Source organism: Scardinius erythrophthalmus (assembly GCF_964197995.2).
Source record: "Scardinius erythrophthalmus genome assembly, chromosome: 18".
NCBI classification, from domain to species: Eukaryota; Metazoa; Chordata; class Actinopteri; order Cypriniformes; family Leuciscidae; genus Scardinius; species Scardinius erythrophthalmus.
The window spans coordinates 10,857,130-10,874,533 of NC_138238.1; the positions used below are offsets into that span (position 1 = coordinate 10,857,130).

At 37.9% G+C, this 17,404-nt stretch overlaps 1 protein-coding gene across 6 annotated transcripts in view; it reads right to left on the reverse strand.

The window, feature by feature from the left end:
* gpam (glycerol-3-phosphate acyltransferase, mitochondrial) overlaps window positions 1-17,404 on the reverse strand; it is a 35,262-nt gene that overhangs the window by 11,377 nt on the left and 6,481 nt on the right. For 2 of the 6 annotated variants that reach the window (XM_081393476.1, XM_081393474.1), the window contains exons 2-16: window positions 13,084-13,215; window positions 11,481-11,600; window positions 11,324-11,397; window positions 9,753-9,866; window positions 9,496-9,642; window positions 9,090-9,189; window positions 8,690-8,826; window positions 8,481-8,580; window positions 7,224-7,436; window positions 5,154-5,267; window positions 4,972-5,057; window positions 4,739-4,854; window positions 2,324-2,394; window positions 1,951-2,215; window positions 1,568-1,716 (exon numbers count right to left, since the gene is read on the reverse strand). In XM_081393476.1, the coding sequence (XP_081249602.1) occupies window positions 1,568-1,716; window positions 1,951-2,215; window positions 2,324-2,394; window positions 4,739-4,854; window positions 4,972-5,057; window positions 5,154-5,267; window positions 7,224-7,436; window positions 8,481-8,580; window positions 8,690-8,826; window positions 9,090-9,189; window positions 9,496-9,642; window positions 9,753-9,866; window positions 11,324-11,397; window positions 11,481-11,600; window positions 13,084-13,182 (1,905 nt within the window). In that variant the 5' untranslated portion in view covers window positions 13,183-13,215. Of the gene's footprint in view, window positions 1-1,567; window positions 1,717-1,950; window positions 2,216-2,323; window positions 2,395-4,738; window positions 4,855-4,971; window positions 5,058-5,153; window positions 5,268-7,223; window positions 7,437-8,480; window positions 8,581-8,689; window positions 8,827-9,089; window positions 9,190-9,495; window positions 9,643-9,752; window positions 9,867-11,323; window positions 11,398-11,480; window positions 11,601-13,083; window positions 13,216-13,366; window positions 13,625-13,719; window positions 13,845-16,499; window positions 16,545-17,404 lie in introns of those variants that run through there. The other 4 variants (XM_081393478.1, XM_081393477.1, XM_081393475.1 and 1 more) reach the window with 4 other exon arrangements.

The window sequence follows — 17,404 nt, forward strand, 5'->3', positions numbered from 1 at the left end:
GGGACTGAACCAGCTGTTATTAATTTCCACTGACAGGGGGCTGGATTGCTTTTTAATTACTGTAAGTTTTCAGCATTTGTCTTGGCTTTCAATGCCTTTTTGCGCCTCCCTTTTTTCATGTGTTCAATACTTTTTCCCTGTGTCATTTCACATGATTACACATAACTTAATTTCTGAACTTATTTTTGTTTGTTTCTTTGTATGTATGGCTTACTTGGGTTGTTACCAACATCTGGTGAAAATATCATGTCAATAGCACCTTTGGAAATATATTTACTGAGAAAAATGATGATGTGTTCAATACTTATTTCCCCCGCTGTATATATAAAATGTGGGCCAGTAACCAATATAATATGTGGGCTAGTAACCAAGGTCACGTGTGTACACTTTTAAGGGGCTGTCCCTGAGCTACCAATGTTGGTAAAGGTTTACCCAAAAAATGAAAATGATGTCATAAATTGCTCATGTCGTTCCAAAACCCCCAAGACTTTTGCTCATCTTATGAACACAAATGAAGGTATTTTTGATGAAATCTGAGAGCTTTATGTGCCTCCATAGACTGGTGTGCTACACAACTGAAACTTTGACACTTCAAAAAATTCATAAAGAGATTGTAAAACTAATCCATATGAATTGAGTGGTTTATTCCAAATTTTCCAAAAAGACACGATCGCTTTACAGTATATGACGAACAGATTTAATTTAGGCTTTTATTCACATTCAAACATTTATCAACGCACACATCAGATATGGTTAACGGAAGCTCAAGCATGAGGTTCATTCTCGTGTGTTATACATCATGTTTGAGCTTCCACAAGAACCAATGAGCTTAAGGTTTGTTCTCGTGGGCCAAGAAGGTTTGGTTGAGGTTCTGAAGTTCGCAGATCAAAGTTTATATGTGAATAAAAGCCTAAATAAAATTGGTTCATCATATAAAGAGATCGTGTCTTCTTTCGTGTCTAAATTCATATGGATTAGGTTTACGATCTCTTTATGAACTTTTTGAAGTGTCAATATTTTCATTTATATATCAATATATTATTCTTCATTCAGCTCTATGCAACAGAATCAGATTTAACAGATTTATTTTTTGGCCAATTATCAAAATAATGTAACGAATATGAACGAAGGTCTTGTGGGTTTGGATGGAACAACATTAGGGTGAGTAATTAATGACAGATTTTTTGGGTGAATTAACCCTTTAATTTGAACAACGCAATTAAGAACATCCCTGTAACATAACCTAGCACAGATCAAGGACAAGAAAGTATTTGAAAGTACCAAAAATGTAACTCAAGCAAATCCCTTGTTAAAGTGTGATTATACACTGACTAGCCTATACAGTACAATAAGCTATTTTAGTCTATAGTGAAAATAATTATTTTCATTAAATCATGAAAATAAAATCTTTTTTTTTGTAATGAATTTCACTTAAATTGTACATTTTAAATGTTGATTTATGTAGTCAAAAGTTTCGAGTCAGCATTTAAAATTTGTTTTGATACTATTTCCATATTCAACCACTAGATGGTGGTGCAACTTATGTAACAGTGATGTGAGTGCATACCAGCGCTACTGCCACCTCATTGGACAGAAAGTGGGAGAGGCCTGCAGCTCTGCGGATCAGTCTCTCCTGACTGAGCAGCGTGGATGAAGAATTCTGCTCATTCAGTGAAGTTGCAGATTGCTCTCTCAGCAGGGCCAGCGCGCTGCAAGCTAGCACACATACAAACAGTTTTGATCATTGCTACATCTGTTTTGACATCCTTAGCCAAGTATCATAAAATTCGGTATGCATCCAAAGTGTGTGTGCACAATATTTGTATTAGGGTCGTCATAATACCAAAACCTCAGTAGCTGATTCAAGTACCACAATATTTGCAGACAGAATCAAAAACAGACCCTAGAGTGGCAAATTAATTATGACATGTGGCGTCTCAGATCTTTTACCTATAATGGCATCTGCAATGAATACATGGAAAAGGCCGTTGCTGTAGAAATTGAGCTCAAAGAGCGCGGGCACAGTGTAGTTAGGGGCGATGATGAACTCCGTGTTTCTGTTGGTGCTGGTGACGTTTACGCAGTTTCCCAGAAGGCTGAGCGCGTGCATGACCACGTCCTCCGAGTTCCCAGAAAAACCCAGGTCGAAGTCCCGTGACAAGATCTCTTCCTTCATATTGAAGAAATCCTCCACCAGTTTGGACAGCAGTACACCCTGCCCAATGCAACAATATGATACAATGGTTATGAACCAATAAAACCAAGCCAAAGAAGGAAGGGTTGCCATTGTGCGTGCTGCTTAGGAAGTGAGGATGGTACGTACCTGTCTGTGCCGATACAGGAGCAGACAGGCCACGATGTGAGTGGACATGATTGCTGAGGACTTGCAGGCGGCTGTGGGAAACATAGAAGGCAGCGATCAAAATGATTGACAGTGAAAGCGAAACAAACTGAAGGAGATGCCGATCAATCAGAGACTGAACCTTAAGGGTGAAGTGTCATTTTTGTTCAATGTTAAAATCCAGGCTTAATATGTGGAGACATAACTATATCTATTCATAGGTTAACTTTCCAGAAAAGTGTCTGTAAAACACTGTGGCAAAACAGTCCACATGTAAGTCATTTCCACTGAAATTACACGCTTGACTTCACCTTTAAATGCTCTGATGAAGGGACACTATTTAAATTCATAACTGCATGATCTACAAACTCCATGACATTGTCCGTGTGCTGAAAAAAATTTGAAGGTCCCTGAGAAATGCTGTACGAGGGAAAAACAGTGTGACTTTAGAGTAGAAAACTGGGTTCATGACAGTCTATATTAAACATTCAAAAGCAAGCTGCAATTCCACCTCAAGAGTGCCGATACTCTGGTGTCCTGTCCTCAAAAAACAAACAAAAAAAAAAAAACACAGCACCAACAGGGGGCGTTAAAACACTGAGGAATGTGATTGGCCAAGAACAACATGCCACCATGGTGAGGACTGACCAGCAGTAACCTACAAAAACTGTCAGGTGCAGTATGCATAATGTGTCCGAGCCATATTTCACCCAAAAATCTAGATAAATATAGTTTTATATATAAATAATAAGATAAGATTGGTCTTCTTTTTGTCATATATATATTTATATATAAATATATATAAATATATCATGTATATATCATAGGTGTCTCTTAATTACCTTGAGTCACATGATCAGTTGTTCTTAAAGTCATAATATTTAAATGCCAATATCCAACACATTCCCATAAATACCCAGTTAAGAAAATGTAGTTTCACCTCCTCAAATAAATCACCTTGAACTATATACATAGTTATCGTCATCAAAAGCCCAACAAGAGCAAAATGTTTTGTAGAAAAATATATATACACATTACAGATATACACCATCAATTTGTCCACAATGTTACAGATACATGCACTGCAATGAAGCTAATAGTCAATACCCTATAACCCATATTTATAAAAAACAGCTAAAATCCTGTGATTCATTCATACCATAGGGTTCAACTGAAGACAGTTCAATTATCCAAAAAGCTTCTCTTCTCAAGAGCTGTTTAATTATGTTACCTCCTCTAGGGTTTGGCAATACCCTCTCAATACCAATAAACCTAAGGGAGGCAGCAGAACTATGGTTCTTCTCTGTATAATGTTTAGCAATGGCATAGTCAAGGTTATTGTTTGCGCAATGAGCACATCTATAATTCCCATAGACTTGTTGAGAAAGCCAGTTTGTCTGTGTGGGTTCCTGGTACATAGAACTAACCACCACATCTCTAATATTTCTGCTTCTTTTAAAACAGAAACGAGGTTTAGAAGAAGACAAATGATTAAGATTGGGGTCATTCCAGGACTCTCCAGTGTCTATTTATGATCTTTTTAACCTGTCTCGAAGCAGTAGAGTATTCCGACACAAAAGTAAAAAAAAAAAAAATAATTATTCTAAACCTCGTTTCTGTTTTAAAAGAAGCAGAAATATTAGAGATGTGGTGGTTAGTTCTATGTACCAGGAACCCACACAGACAAACTGGCTTTCTCAACAAGTCTATGGGAATTATAGATGTGGTAGATGTGCTCATTGCGCAAACAATAACCTTGACTATGCCATTGCTAAACATTATACAGAGAAGAACCATAGTTCTGCTGCCTCCCTGGTTTATTGGTATTGAGAGGGTATTGCCAAACCCTAGAGGAGGTAACATAATTAAACAGCTCTTGAGAAGAGAAGCTTTTTGGATAATTGAACTGTCTTCAGTTGAACCCTATGGTATGAACGAATTGACTATTAGCTTCATTGCAGTGCATGTATCTGTAACATTGTGGACATATTGATCTGTAATGTGTATATATATTTTTCTACAAAACATTTTGCTCTTGTTGGGCTTTTGATGACGATAACTATGTATATAGTTCAAGGTGATTTATTTGAGGATATATGAGGATATATATAGTGTTGGTATTATTTGCCAATTATATTAGAAAAAGATTTTTGTAGCTTCTCGTTCTGAACAATGAGCCCACGTTTTCAGATTTTGAATGTCAGTGATTCTGTAGACCATGATATAGAAGCAGGTTTTCCAGGCAATTGATAGATGAGCAGTACTGCTATTTTTCATTATAAATCTGCTGATCCCACATAAACATCAATTTTGCCCAATCCGCCACCCTCAGTGCTTGAAAAATCCCCCACTGCCCAAGAAACTGTTTATGCATCATGGTCTTTAGATTGCCCTTACTGAAGAGAACGTGCTTGGCCAGGTTATTGATGACCTGCCTCCTCCAGGGTTCATCTGACATGTCTCTAGAATTCAGATGATCCTCATCTTCTCCATTAAAAACAGCCTGATCAGGTCTGCACAGAAAAATATAATTGAACACAATCCCATTAGCCACACACATCTTTCTACATACCAATAATAAACAGCAGTCCACATGATTATGTTGGTGGCTAGCAGTCTAAAGGCCGTACTGTGCAGCGATGATGGTGGGGAGAAGGATCTGCTCCAGCGTGAGAGAGGCCTGGAGATGCCGACTGCGCTGCGTGTCCAGGTACTCCTAAAGCGGCAGAGAAGCAAGATCCAGACATTAGGGGAGAGATCTGCAATGTATTCGGCCAAACAGAGAAATAAGAAGCAGATGAGCTGCTCTAACCTTCAGGGAGAAGGGCTGAGTGAAATCCACACGCACACAGCCGTAGTTCTTCCGGAGCATTCTGAACACTCCACAGGCCACACCCCACAGACTCTCATTCTTCTTAGGTTTGCCCTGAAGTGAGGGTAGTTCAAAAAAAAATATTTTAGTGTAGTATTATGTAGACTAGGGTTGCACAATATATTGAGATTATAACAGTTATATTTGGAATATTTAAAGCTGCAGTCCGTAGTTTTTCCTCTTTGTCGCCATCTCTGTTCAAAATCTGCAATTGCAGTTATTCGCGTAATTATCAACTTTACGTGGGTTGTGCCTCGGCACGGCACAGCGCAGATGAATAGGCCTATGTCACGAAAAAATTGAAGACCGGAAGTACGTCTTTTAGTAGGGATACGGCTCTTCCGGTTAGCTTTATACAATGGCGGAGTCCGGTAGATACTGCTGGACCAAATCTCTCCGCAACCTGCCTGAAGTCACATATGACGATGTGGTTCGGATGGTAAATGAAAACTCTCAAGTGGAAAAGCGTGAAAGCTGAGGTATGGCTGTCTACGTCCTAACGCAGAGCAACCCGGTGCACTACAACAACAGCGGCGGGCCGTTCGCCAGTAAGGTAAACGTTTCTATGGTAACAGCGAGTTGGACCAATCAGCAGACGTTGCTGCTACGCTTAGGATTGTGGGTAGTGTAGTTTTTTTTCATAAGATTGCGGATAAAACATGTTTTTCTTAAAACAAGGTTGATTTCATACGAACTTATAGCTTCTACAGGAGCAAAAACCTTCGTTTCACAAACTCATAGCTCGTGGTCAGTCTACCTCGGATGGTTTAGACATTATGGCTGATAATCTAAATCCTTATTGAGAAATACTGTTGACCGGAAGTTCTGAATCCCTACTCCGCGTTCCGGAAGCAGGAAGTGTGACATAGGCCTATTAATGATGAATTTTGAGGAGAATGTGTGGCTATCAGTCACCGCGCCGGTGTGGATACTGTCATTCGGAATCACAGAATCTATGTTTTGGAAGTATGACCAACATAAGAATTTTCACCGGAAAATGTCATCTGAAGAAGTAACATCCACTTTTGTTCTGACCAACTAAGGGGAAAAAAGCATCGGAGTAAATCGCGCTGATTAAATCTAACGATCGCTTATCATATCACGTCAAACCGTGCAAATTATACTTTGTTCTCAAATTGTTAATGTTAACAACATCAGCATTGCTTGACTACATTCTTTCCGATATTCATCTTTGTTTTCGCATGGGCCCGGTTGTAGTCTCTTTTTTTCTGTAGTCACTCCGAAGTCTTTTGCATTTTACTACGGGTGAATCTCCAGTTGTCACTGGTGATTGTCGTTTGAACCTTTCTGGATCCGCCATCAAATTGATACGTTTAATTATATCAAGTGCTGTGAGAAAAGGCTATAAATCTCAACCACCAACATCCTCACACGCAATATAGTCTACTAGCCGAGACTCCTTCTTTATGTGTACAGATGTGACGTAATGACGCAAAGACATGCTCGAATTTCCCGTGGAAATCCACCAGTCCACATCCACCAGTCCACCAGTACCACTGGAATTACAAACATTATTCCAAGCTTACCGTTTTGTATCAAGCTAAGGCAAGCAGATAGTTTTGAACACTGGCTGGTTATGTACTTGCTCAATTTATTTTGGATGATTTTTAACCCAAAAAATTACGGCCCAGGATTAAATAAAAAAAATTGAATCCTGAAAATAGGAAATTATTTAAAAAAATATATATATTTTTAAATATGCTCCCCCCCTTTGTATTTTACAAATTTTAATAACAACAACCATTTGTTAGATGGATAGACTAACAGATTTTTTAAATAAAGACAACATTCACTGAAAATCTTGCCCTCTGCCATAGCTATTAATTCAAATACGACACAGGTTACTTTTTAAATTACATTTACATATAGTCTTAAATGTACAGTAGTTGGTAGTTTAATTCTATAAAACAAAGAGAGGAAGGTGTTGATGGTACAAAAAAAACGAACTAATATTTGTTAAAAGGTGAATTTAACTACAGTGTTCCCTACCAGCTGCTCGCTGTTGTAGTTTCCCTCAATAATGCGGTCATATGAGATACCAACAGGCACAATCAGAACATCAGGGATGCTGCTGACACAGAGTGTGTCAACCACGATGGAGAGCATGCCGGCACGTGCTGGTGACGGCTTCCCGCTGCGAGAGCGCGTGCCCTCTAAATACACCTCCAGAAACTGCTGCTGCCGCAACAATTCCTCTGTGTACTGAAAATGAGTGGGAAACAGAAGAATGATCCACACAACAATAAATGTTGATGCATTAAATATCTCTTAAGACTATTACAATCTCTAAGATCCATGACCCTTTCTTTCCAAATTCCCTGTAATTAAAGCAGTCCATTGTGGTAACGTGGTGCACAACAGGAGACAGCATGAATAATGCATGAGTAATCCATCAGCATCCTGTGACAGTCACCTCGAAATCACAAGCCTCTCCACAGTCGCTGCAATGACAATCCCTGTGTCATTTTAACTTAAGCACTGGAGCAGACCTTTTTACAGCTGCTCCGGTTTCCCATCGCTCACAAGATAATATCCTACAGCTTTTTACAAATAAGAACCACACGCAGACAACTGCTTTTTTGAAAAGACAAACCGAGACACTAAGGAATTTTCTCTTAGAAAGTACCAGAGATTAATATTCAGTAAACAAGTACTGGGTTATATATGGTATATACAGTATATTATACAAGTAGTATAGGCTTTTTATTTTTTTAGGGTTAGTAACAATTTCAATCGTCTCTTATGCGAACCATGGCTGCATTAATTTGATTAAAAAATACAAAAACAGTACTATTGTAAAATATTATTCAATTTAAAATAACCATTTGAAATTATGTATTCATGTAATGGCAAAGCTGAATTTTCAGCATCATTACTTCAGTCTTCAGTGTCACTTGATGCTTCAGAAATCAGTCTAATTTGCTGATTTGGTGCTGATATGAGCCAATGTCATAAGTTTTTCAGGATTCTTTGATGAATAGAAAAGTTAAAGAGTTAAACAGAGTTTATTTAAAATAATAAATTAAAAAAAATCTTACTGAATCTAAACATACTGTATGTGCATATAGTAATGACAAGCTTTTTTCCCCTTCACTACCTAAAATCTTCGGTGATTTCCATTGCCAGCTATGGCTTTTCCTTGTGGGCGTTAAGACATTTAGGGACAATTTTCTATGAATCTGCTTTGAAACAACGGTCTTAACACCAACATGCGAATAAGATGATTTGACGTTTCTGAGAACTTACTGCATGTAATAGTGATCTGTATAACACATCCTTCTTTCCGTCTAAAGTTTCATCCAGTTTGCGACGAATAAAGAATCCTCCAAGTTTGCGTATTAGTGTGCTGAGGGAGAACAATCCATACACACGTCATATTCACATTTCAGTTTAACTGTCTATTGTTGAAAAACGTTTATGAAAAAAAAAAAAAGAAGATCATTATGATTTAGTACCTTAAAATGGGGATGCTGAGGTTGTTGCCAGCAGCGATGTGAGGGGCTTTGATGTTGTGACAGAACAGAATGAAGGTGATGAGCAGGTAGTCGATGTGGGACTTGTGAACAGGGAGGAAGACCAGGGGAGCGTTGTACTAGAAGACACAGAGTGAAATGTTGGTTATACTTCAAGACAACATTTGTAATTGTCCAGCCATTATAATATATTAAATATACATAAAAAGGAGCTGGATAGACTTGCTGTTTGCTACTGAACTATATATCTTGATGTAATATGCGCATTTGTCAACTGATGGTTTTATCTGTGGCTGTTTTGGGAGTTGCTACTGTATGTGTGGTAGTGCAGATAAGAAGAAATGCCTATGCTGAGCAGGAAAAGTTTGTGCTGATGTCTGACCTCAGATGATGCTTTCTTCACCATCTCCAGCTGACCTTTATGAATCTGAATGCTCCAGAAGAATCCATTAAACAGTTTCAACAACACCCATCCTGTTAATCTAAAAGAGACAGAGGAAAGATAGTAATTAATGGCTGCTAAAAAATTCAGACTGCCATCACAGGAATAAATTATATTTTAAAATATATTAAAACAGTTATATTAATAATATTTCACAATAGATTTTTGATCAAATAAAGTGTAGCCTTGGATAAGACATAATAAACTTCTTTCAAAAACATTTAACATTTTGAACGGTATTTGATTATATTAAATTCCATTATAACATTAATAAAATTGTTATTTTAAAAAAACAGTACATTTGCATTTAGCATCTTCACTCATAAACATTATGTGAAAGCTGCACCTGATGAAGGCAGGTGAAATGTTGGCAACCATTTCCTGCAGGAATCCTCTGGCCTTCCGTTTAACTTTACTGACAGCTTTGGGATCCACTTCAGACTCTGCATCGACATCACCCTCGGACGCTACCTCCACGATAGCACATTCCAGCCTATAGCAATTACACTTACAGTGAATCTGGATGATAAGATGCATTTCGGCTGCTTAGAAACAGCACTTTTCATTGCATTTGCTCCTCGCTTTTTAATAAACACTTGGTACCTGCTGTTGTTAAGCACGTTCTCCACCACGTTGCGAGCAAACATGTCCTTCCGGACGTCTCTCTCCAAGACAAACAGCACATAACTCAGCCGCCGTGCAAGCCAACCTCTGTGCCTGCATTATACAGATACAAAATAGTAGTCTAAGGATAAGAGTATTAAGGCCTTGAAGAATCTAATAGACTTGATCATTGACATGGTCAATAAAAGAATAGTTCAAACAGAAATTGTCATTCCTTCCGTATAACATGAAAACAGATCCTTTTTTAGCAGTTCTTTATGAAGTTTTGTTGTGTAATATTTGAGCTGTTTGGGAGAACCATTCATTTAATTTCAATAACTGCTGACAGACAATATTAAATTATTCCTGCAGTATTACGGACTGTCCATTTCCTCCCCTGATTGGCAGTACCAGCTCAGACCACGTTTGGTCCCTGTCATGTGATCTAGGTACAAAATATCGCCTGACAAACAGTGTTAATAATTTATTTCCTGACTTTCCACTCCTCACAGAGACCTACAACCTCCCATTTGACCCTTGAATGTAAACACAGGGCGGGTTGTTTGCTGGAAAACTACATCTGACCAACTATGGTATTAATGACGCATCATAAACTAAACTATGTTAATGAATAATACTAAACAGAAAGGTGTATAACTAAGCAATGTGCAGTGTGTCTTCCAATGATCAAGGAGGAAAGTGGTCATGTATTCAGCAGAGATGCACCGATTGACCGGCCAGGGACCGGAATTGGACGATTTTCCAAATGATCGACCCGGTCTCACGGTCTTTCCGATTCTGAGCCGGTCTGTTTTGGCAACACAGGAAATAACATCAGCTGTGCGTTCTCGCTCTCTTCTCTCAGACGGCGAAGTGATGCACACCCGCCTTCTTTCACTCACTTGTCTCATTCACTCCGGTTTGACTAATTCCTGCAGGTTTTGCGCAGTCAGTTTTGCAACCTAATTAGTTGATAAAGATAACGCAAGTTGTGTAACGGTATATTGGATCAGTGCATAAACTCTTAAAGTGACAGCAACCTAATATTCCTGCTTCTCTTTGTCATGTTAATAAAAGAACAAAAGACAAAATCACTCTCTGCTCTTGACTGAATAACTTGTATAACTAATTGTAAGCGTTAATTTGTACAATGAAGACTATCCAGAGTTATTTTACATTTGATTACTTTAATTTCTGTAGCATTTCTTACCTGAATATTCTATAACCACTTGAAAAACTTAAAAGCTGTGTTTATTTCATTATCTCTCTTTATTCTAATGCATTTATTTGTGCTGTTGTTTGAAATGTATTTGTTCTTATTTTACTACTGTCTTTTTACTTGCTATCAATGAAAATAAAATTTAGCATTTACGAAAAGTCGCTTTTTGTTTGTATATGCTGTCAATTATAGTTCTTTGAAAGAAAATCGGAATTGGCAAAAATCGCTATCGGCAGGTCACACTTACAAAAAAAAAAAATCGTACATTGGAATCGGCCAAGAAAATTGCAATCGCACTCATCTCTAGCATTCAGAGCCATCAGGCCTATGGCAAAGAGTGGTTGATGTTTACCTTGTGTGCGTTTCATTAATGTAAATCACATTACGGAGCCCTAGAGAAGGAATGCTGGGATTGAACAGCCTCTCCTGCAACACATAAATGTAGTAAGTCAACATGCAGAACATAAATGTGCATTCGGTCAATATGCCAAAAGCTTCAACAAGCTAACCTGACTCTGGGGTGTGCACGAGTGACAGCATCTTCCAACAAATGGTCTCTTTCTGTTCAGCAGACCCTCCTTCCACGTGGTGGACACAGAATGAAGGAAAGACGGGCTGGAGCTTCTGTCCTACATGAGAAATACAGTGTTAATGGTACATAAGATCAGTGGTACAACTAGAAGTTATTCTTAGTAAATGGTAATGCTTTACAATAAGGTTTAATTTGTTTACATTAGTTAATGCATTAGGTGCATTAGCATTATGAACTAACAAGGATTATTTTACAAGCATTTATTCTCTCTATAATAGATTAAAGGGGTCATATAATGCCATTTTTGTACAAGCTAATATGATTCTTTAGGGTCTAAATTAAAAGTTTGTAATATACTTTAATTAAAAATTCTCATTAGTATTGTAAGAAAACACTAATTTTACCTGGTCAAAAACAGCTCTGTTTTCAGCATGCCGTTTAAGTGCATGTGTCTTTAAATGATAATGAGTTTTGCTCACCCCGCCCCTCTGTTCTGTGCGTACCCCGTTTGTAACACAATAACACAATAACCATAACGCGTTGTTCATTATAAACGTGGTATTAAGAATTATATTGAGAACGTCGTACATAGAAAACATGCCGTAATGTACCCTGAGTGTAAACCTTAGCCGCATTCATCATGAAGCGTGCTAGCGATTTGCAAATATTAATATAAAGATTAATATAAAGGTTAATAAAACGTTACACTCACTTCAGTTCTTCTGGAGGTTCAGCAGGAACACGAATAGTTGGTACCGATCAGGAGCAGCTTCTTAGCAAAACCAGCTTTATAACGTTACTGACCCTCGTTTGTAAAGCAGTCTGGTGTGTGAAATGATTTGCGCAAACACGTTGATTGTGGGGAATATTCCCTTCGAAAACAAAACTCAGCCACTGCGTCTTCAGCGCTTCTGATTTAGGAACATCAAAATGACTGCTGTGTTCCTTATTACACCCAAGAACAGAACACCACAATCGCTTAGACGCCATTCTGCTCATAGACAGTGCTCCAGCGTATCAACAATGACGTGCGGACTATGATTGACAGCTCGCTCACGAGCGAGGGCGGGTCTGTGTTGAAACGCTGCTGTCAATCAACAATCGTGGGAGGGGCGTCGATTTTGTGACGGCACAAAATCGAACGGCTCAATTTGAGACAGGGGAAAACATAAGATTTAAAAAAAAAAAACACTGGATGGATTTTTATAATTGTATGATGGTTGTGTAAAGACACTGCCAACACACATTTCAGTACAATCAACTTGTAAAAGTGAATGTACCATTATATGACCCCTTTAACGTTAATTTATAAATATACCATTGTTCATTGTTGATTCATGTTAGTTCATAATACATTAACTAATGCTAATTTATACAACATAAAACCATTTATTCATAAAAGCAGATATAAACAAAGCTAGATTAATAAACGCTGCAAGAATATATACATAAAAGAAATAACACTACAGCTATATTTCCTTCCACCTTTTTCTATTTGGATTTCGCAACCCTTAAACTTTTGAATGGAAACATGGCTAGTAATTCTTGCCTTGGTATGCGCTAGTTTTCTCCATGCTTACCTGGTCCTCACAGGGATGCTTCAGACAGCCACTTCCTGCGTCGGGATTATTGGCCAGTAGAATGTTATCTGGACCCCCCAGAACCATTCGGACATCCATCCCGTCTCTTCAAGCCAAACATCAACAACAAAACTGTAGGAGGGAAAGAAAAACAGAGAATGAGAGGCAGTCCATTGCCGCCCTCTGTGCTGTAGGTCATAGCACAGACGAGCTCTGATTACAGCTTTTCACAATAGATTCCTGCAGCCGGCAAAATATTCCACAGAAAGACAGAATGCGAGACCATTGTGCCATCTATTCTGCACGGAACCTCCAGCTCAGCTGCAAGTTGAATAACAGGAATGTCGAATGATCCTTTCCACCCAATCACAGCGAACAAATAAGGCTCACCCAACCTGCTGAGGTGGTTTCAGGTGAGCTGATCATTTTGACAAAGATTTGAGGAAGAACGTCAAGACAAGCAAAGTTTGATTGCTGACAAATTCATCATGGCTCAGCCTTCATGCTTCACCGCCCAGGGGTAGAGAAAACCGACAGTGTTGACAACAGCTCAAAGCACATGAGACACCTCAGCTGAAATAACCTCATGGTTGCCAAACAGAGAGCACACGTGCGATGAGGACACACTCTTATTACCTCTGCATCTCTATCATAACGTCCTGGGTGACCCGCTGCTATATACATCTGTTCTTATCGGTTTGTTAACCAGTGGATAAGAGAGTCCACTTTCCAGTGTCATGTTAAAGGGCTACGGCCTGCCGTCTGTGGAAAAACAGGTAATAAAAAATTGGGCTGTTGAAGCATACAATATAGCAGCTGTCCAGGTCAGAGTTAAACTGGAACGGTGCTTATTTATGGAAGACGAGCTGTGGAAAAAAACGCTTGTGCCAACTTACGGGTGCAGAATGTACCCTTTAAAAAACCACATGAGATATCTGCACATGTTCAGTGCATCAAGAAACATCTCACTCATAACAAATGTACTAAAAACTATTTGAACCTCTCATATGGTAATCTTTGTAATCAACATTTGGTACTAGCATGTGGGGGAAGTGCATCAATCGTCAAAAAAATGGCACGATCTTCAAAGGTGCTGAGTTTCACTTCCTCCACACAGTTTACAGTTGTCTCTATTATTATGGGTTCTTCTTATTTCCCCTGTGACTGCACTTCTTCAAAAACACCCCATCAGCTGCTCACAAGGGCATTGCAGAAGCCACAGCGGGACCGTTTAGTCCATTGGTCGAACACACAGAGGCGCTGGCATGTTTTTCTTGATTCTCTTGTGCGTCATGCGTAAAGAATGGGATTAAGGATTTGTTTTGTTTTGATTATTGTTGTAATCCAATGGGTCAAAATAGCAATGGCTACAATAACAATGCAATGCATGCTCATTATGAATATATGCAGATCTCAATGAGGTATTGGATCAAATTTACAACAAAATTTTCACATTTCATTACACGTCATAAAACTTGCAGTTGCAATGCATAGGTGTTACACATGTTTGCTTGGCCCAAATCAAAAGCGCCCATCCCAATAGCAAAAATTCTGACAGATATCAGTATGCCAATTATTTTAATGTTATAGCTGATAATCGATAAATGGTTAATATTAAATTAAAAATAAAACACTAAAAATTAATAAATTGTTTTAAGTGAAACGAGGGAATTTAGGCATCACAACATTGTAATGTACTTAATGAAAAATTTATTTTCATTTTGAGATTTGCTAAAGATAACTTTTAACAGCTTTAGTAAATTACTAGTGTTTTTAAAGATTAATTTTAAGAGAGAATTAGATGACGGCAAAGTAATCTGAATGTAAAAATGGTGCAATGCCATGCACAATTAAATATCCAATGTAGACTGTTACCAATAAACTTAATATCAATCAATAACCAAAATGAAATGTATATATATTGTGCATCTCATCTCATAACTGTACATTAAAGATATCCCCCTCTAAAACATGGGAATGAACCACAAAATTGGTTCCGAACTGCTTGAAAACTAAGTAAGTGTTAAAAAGGCAAATCATAGTATACATTAATCACATTTACCCAGTTCTTCACTGACTGTAATGTAATTAACATCACTCAATCACATGCTCTCATTAGGGTAGAAGTGGGTCATCAGATGAGTGGGTCTTTGAATGAATGACTGGAGCAAACCAAGCTGGCAAGAGGAAAGGGGGGAAAGATGGGATAATCTCTCTTCCACAATGAATAACAACCCCAAGCAAGACGCAGAGCACATGCTGAACGGGCCTGAGGAGAAAAGAGAGAGAGAGAGAGAGAGAGAGAGAGAGAGAGAGAGAGAGAGAGAGAGAGAGAGAGAGAGAGAGAGAGAGAGAGAGAGAGAGAGAGAGAGAGAGAGAGAGAGAGAGAGAGAGAGAAAGAGAGAGAGAGAGAGAGAGGTGCACAGCGAGCCACACCGCAGCTGCTAAACGAGAGTTCATTGAACCCTGCAAGCCCTGCCTGCATTGTCTGATGTGAACCACACCAATAGGCGACCAGAACACTGATTAAAAAGGAGAAGAGAAGACCGCGTTTTTCTGAGAGAGTCTGGCAAGATGTCAAAGCTGGCAGAAAGGAGACCTGTTCAGAGACACAAAGTGAAAAATAGCCCTCGATTGGCTGCGAAACTTAAAAAAAAAGTTGCTGAATGGGCCCCGTCTGGAAAAATCCTGTTTGATCTACAAAATGTTTAACGCAGTCCTTACTGGCTTCACAACATCTAAGGTCATCTACTATGTGGCAAATTTGAGCTTGTTTTTCATATGGATTAGAGCATTTTCTTATACGGTTTGGTGATGGAGTAAAAAATGGGCACCTCCATGTCAATGGTCCTGTAAACCAGAGTAGCTGCCACTAGCTTTCAAACATAATTGAATTTAATGAGTAAATCCACCAGCAATGCGGGCCAGTGGGTTAATCTGTCTCGCAATCTGTTTGTCTGAACAAGGCAATGATAATCAAACATTGTATTGAAATCATCTGAATCATCATAACAACATACTCCGTAAAAACCTATATAATTCAGAAGCTTACCAAGTATTAATCTGTCAATCTGTAGTCAAAAAGACTAGAATTTAATAACAAGCAGGAAGGATCAGCTATTACAGAAAAATACCTTCCTTATTGTTCCGTAAGTCAACAGAGAGAAGTCTGGTGTTTTTTTACCAGATGATTATGACTTTTAAACAGTCATGACTGATTTAACATTATGAAGTATTTTAAAAAAATAAAATAAAAATTAACATTTGCATGGATTGTTCACAATAAGACCCATATCATGCATTTATAAAACAAATGGGTGAATTTATCTCATGCCGACTTTAAGTTAAACAAAATAATATATCAATTTAAAGGATTAGTTCACTAAAAAAATTAAATTCTGTCATCATTTACTCACCCACAAGTTGTTTCAAACCTGTATGAACTTATTTCTTCTGTTCTGCTGAACACAAAAGCAGATATTTTGAAGAATGTCAGTAACTAGACAGTTGATGTATCCCATTGACTTCCATAGTAGCAAAAAATATATATATTATGGAAATCAATGGGGTCCATCAACTGTCTGGTTGAGTAAATGATGACAGAATTTTCATTTTGAAGTGAACTATTCCTTTAAGGAAGGAAATTATCTCCAATAGTTTAACCCTCAAGTAAAAACAATGAAATAAAATAGGCTAAGCTTCATAATAATACAACTTAAATAAATGTAATTTATTTAAATTAGTAAACAATAACCATACTTACATATTATGGCACTAAATTGTTATATAGCTTTTTTAGTTATATGTGTCCTGAATCCTTTCATGGGAGGGACTTTACACAGCACATTTCAAATGAGCGCTCCATGGAGGAAATAAACTGTATTTATAGTCTTGTACCAGCTCAGAAAAAAGTAATCAATTAAAAGACTGGGAGGACCAAATGTCAATATAACGGTCCAGTGTCAATATGCAAGACCTTGGAGTCTGGTGACATAAGAGGGACAATGTCATGATGTTGTGACATCTGAAAGATAAGTTTAATAAACTATTATCAATCTAAATTGTGATTTTGACCTGACCCACTAACTACAAATTTGTTCGGTTTCATTAGTATAAGCACTTTAATTTAAGCTTTGTTACCATTTTGATTTTATTTATTTTTTAATTAATTAATTATTTATCGACATATAAATACACATCATTTTAAACATAAAATGGCAAACCCTATTCAAAATAAATAGATAAAACAGCTCAATATAATATTTAGTTTGACCTCCTGAGGTTGACCATTAACAGCTTCTGAAGGTTAAGCGCCTTTTGA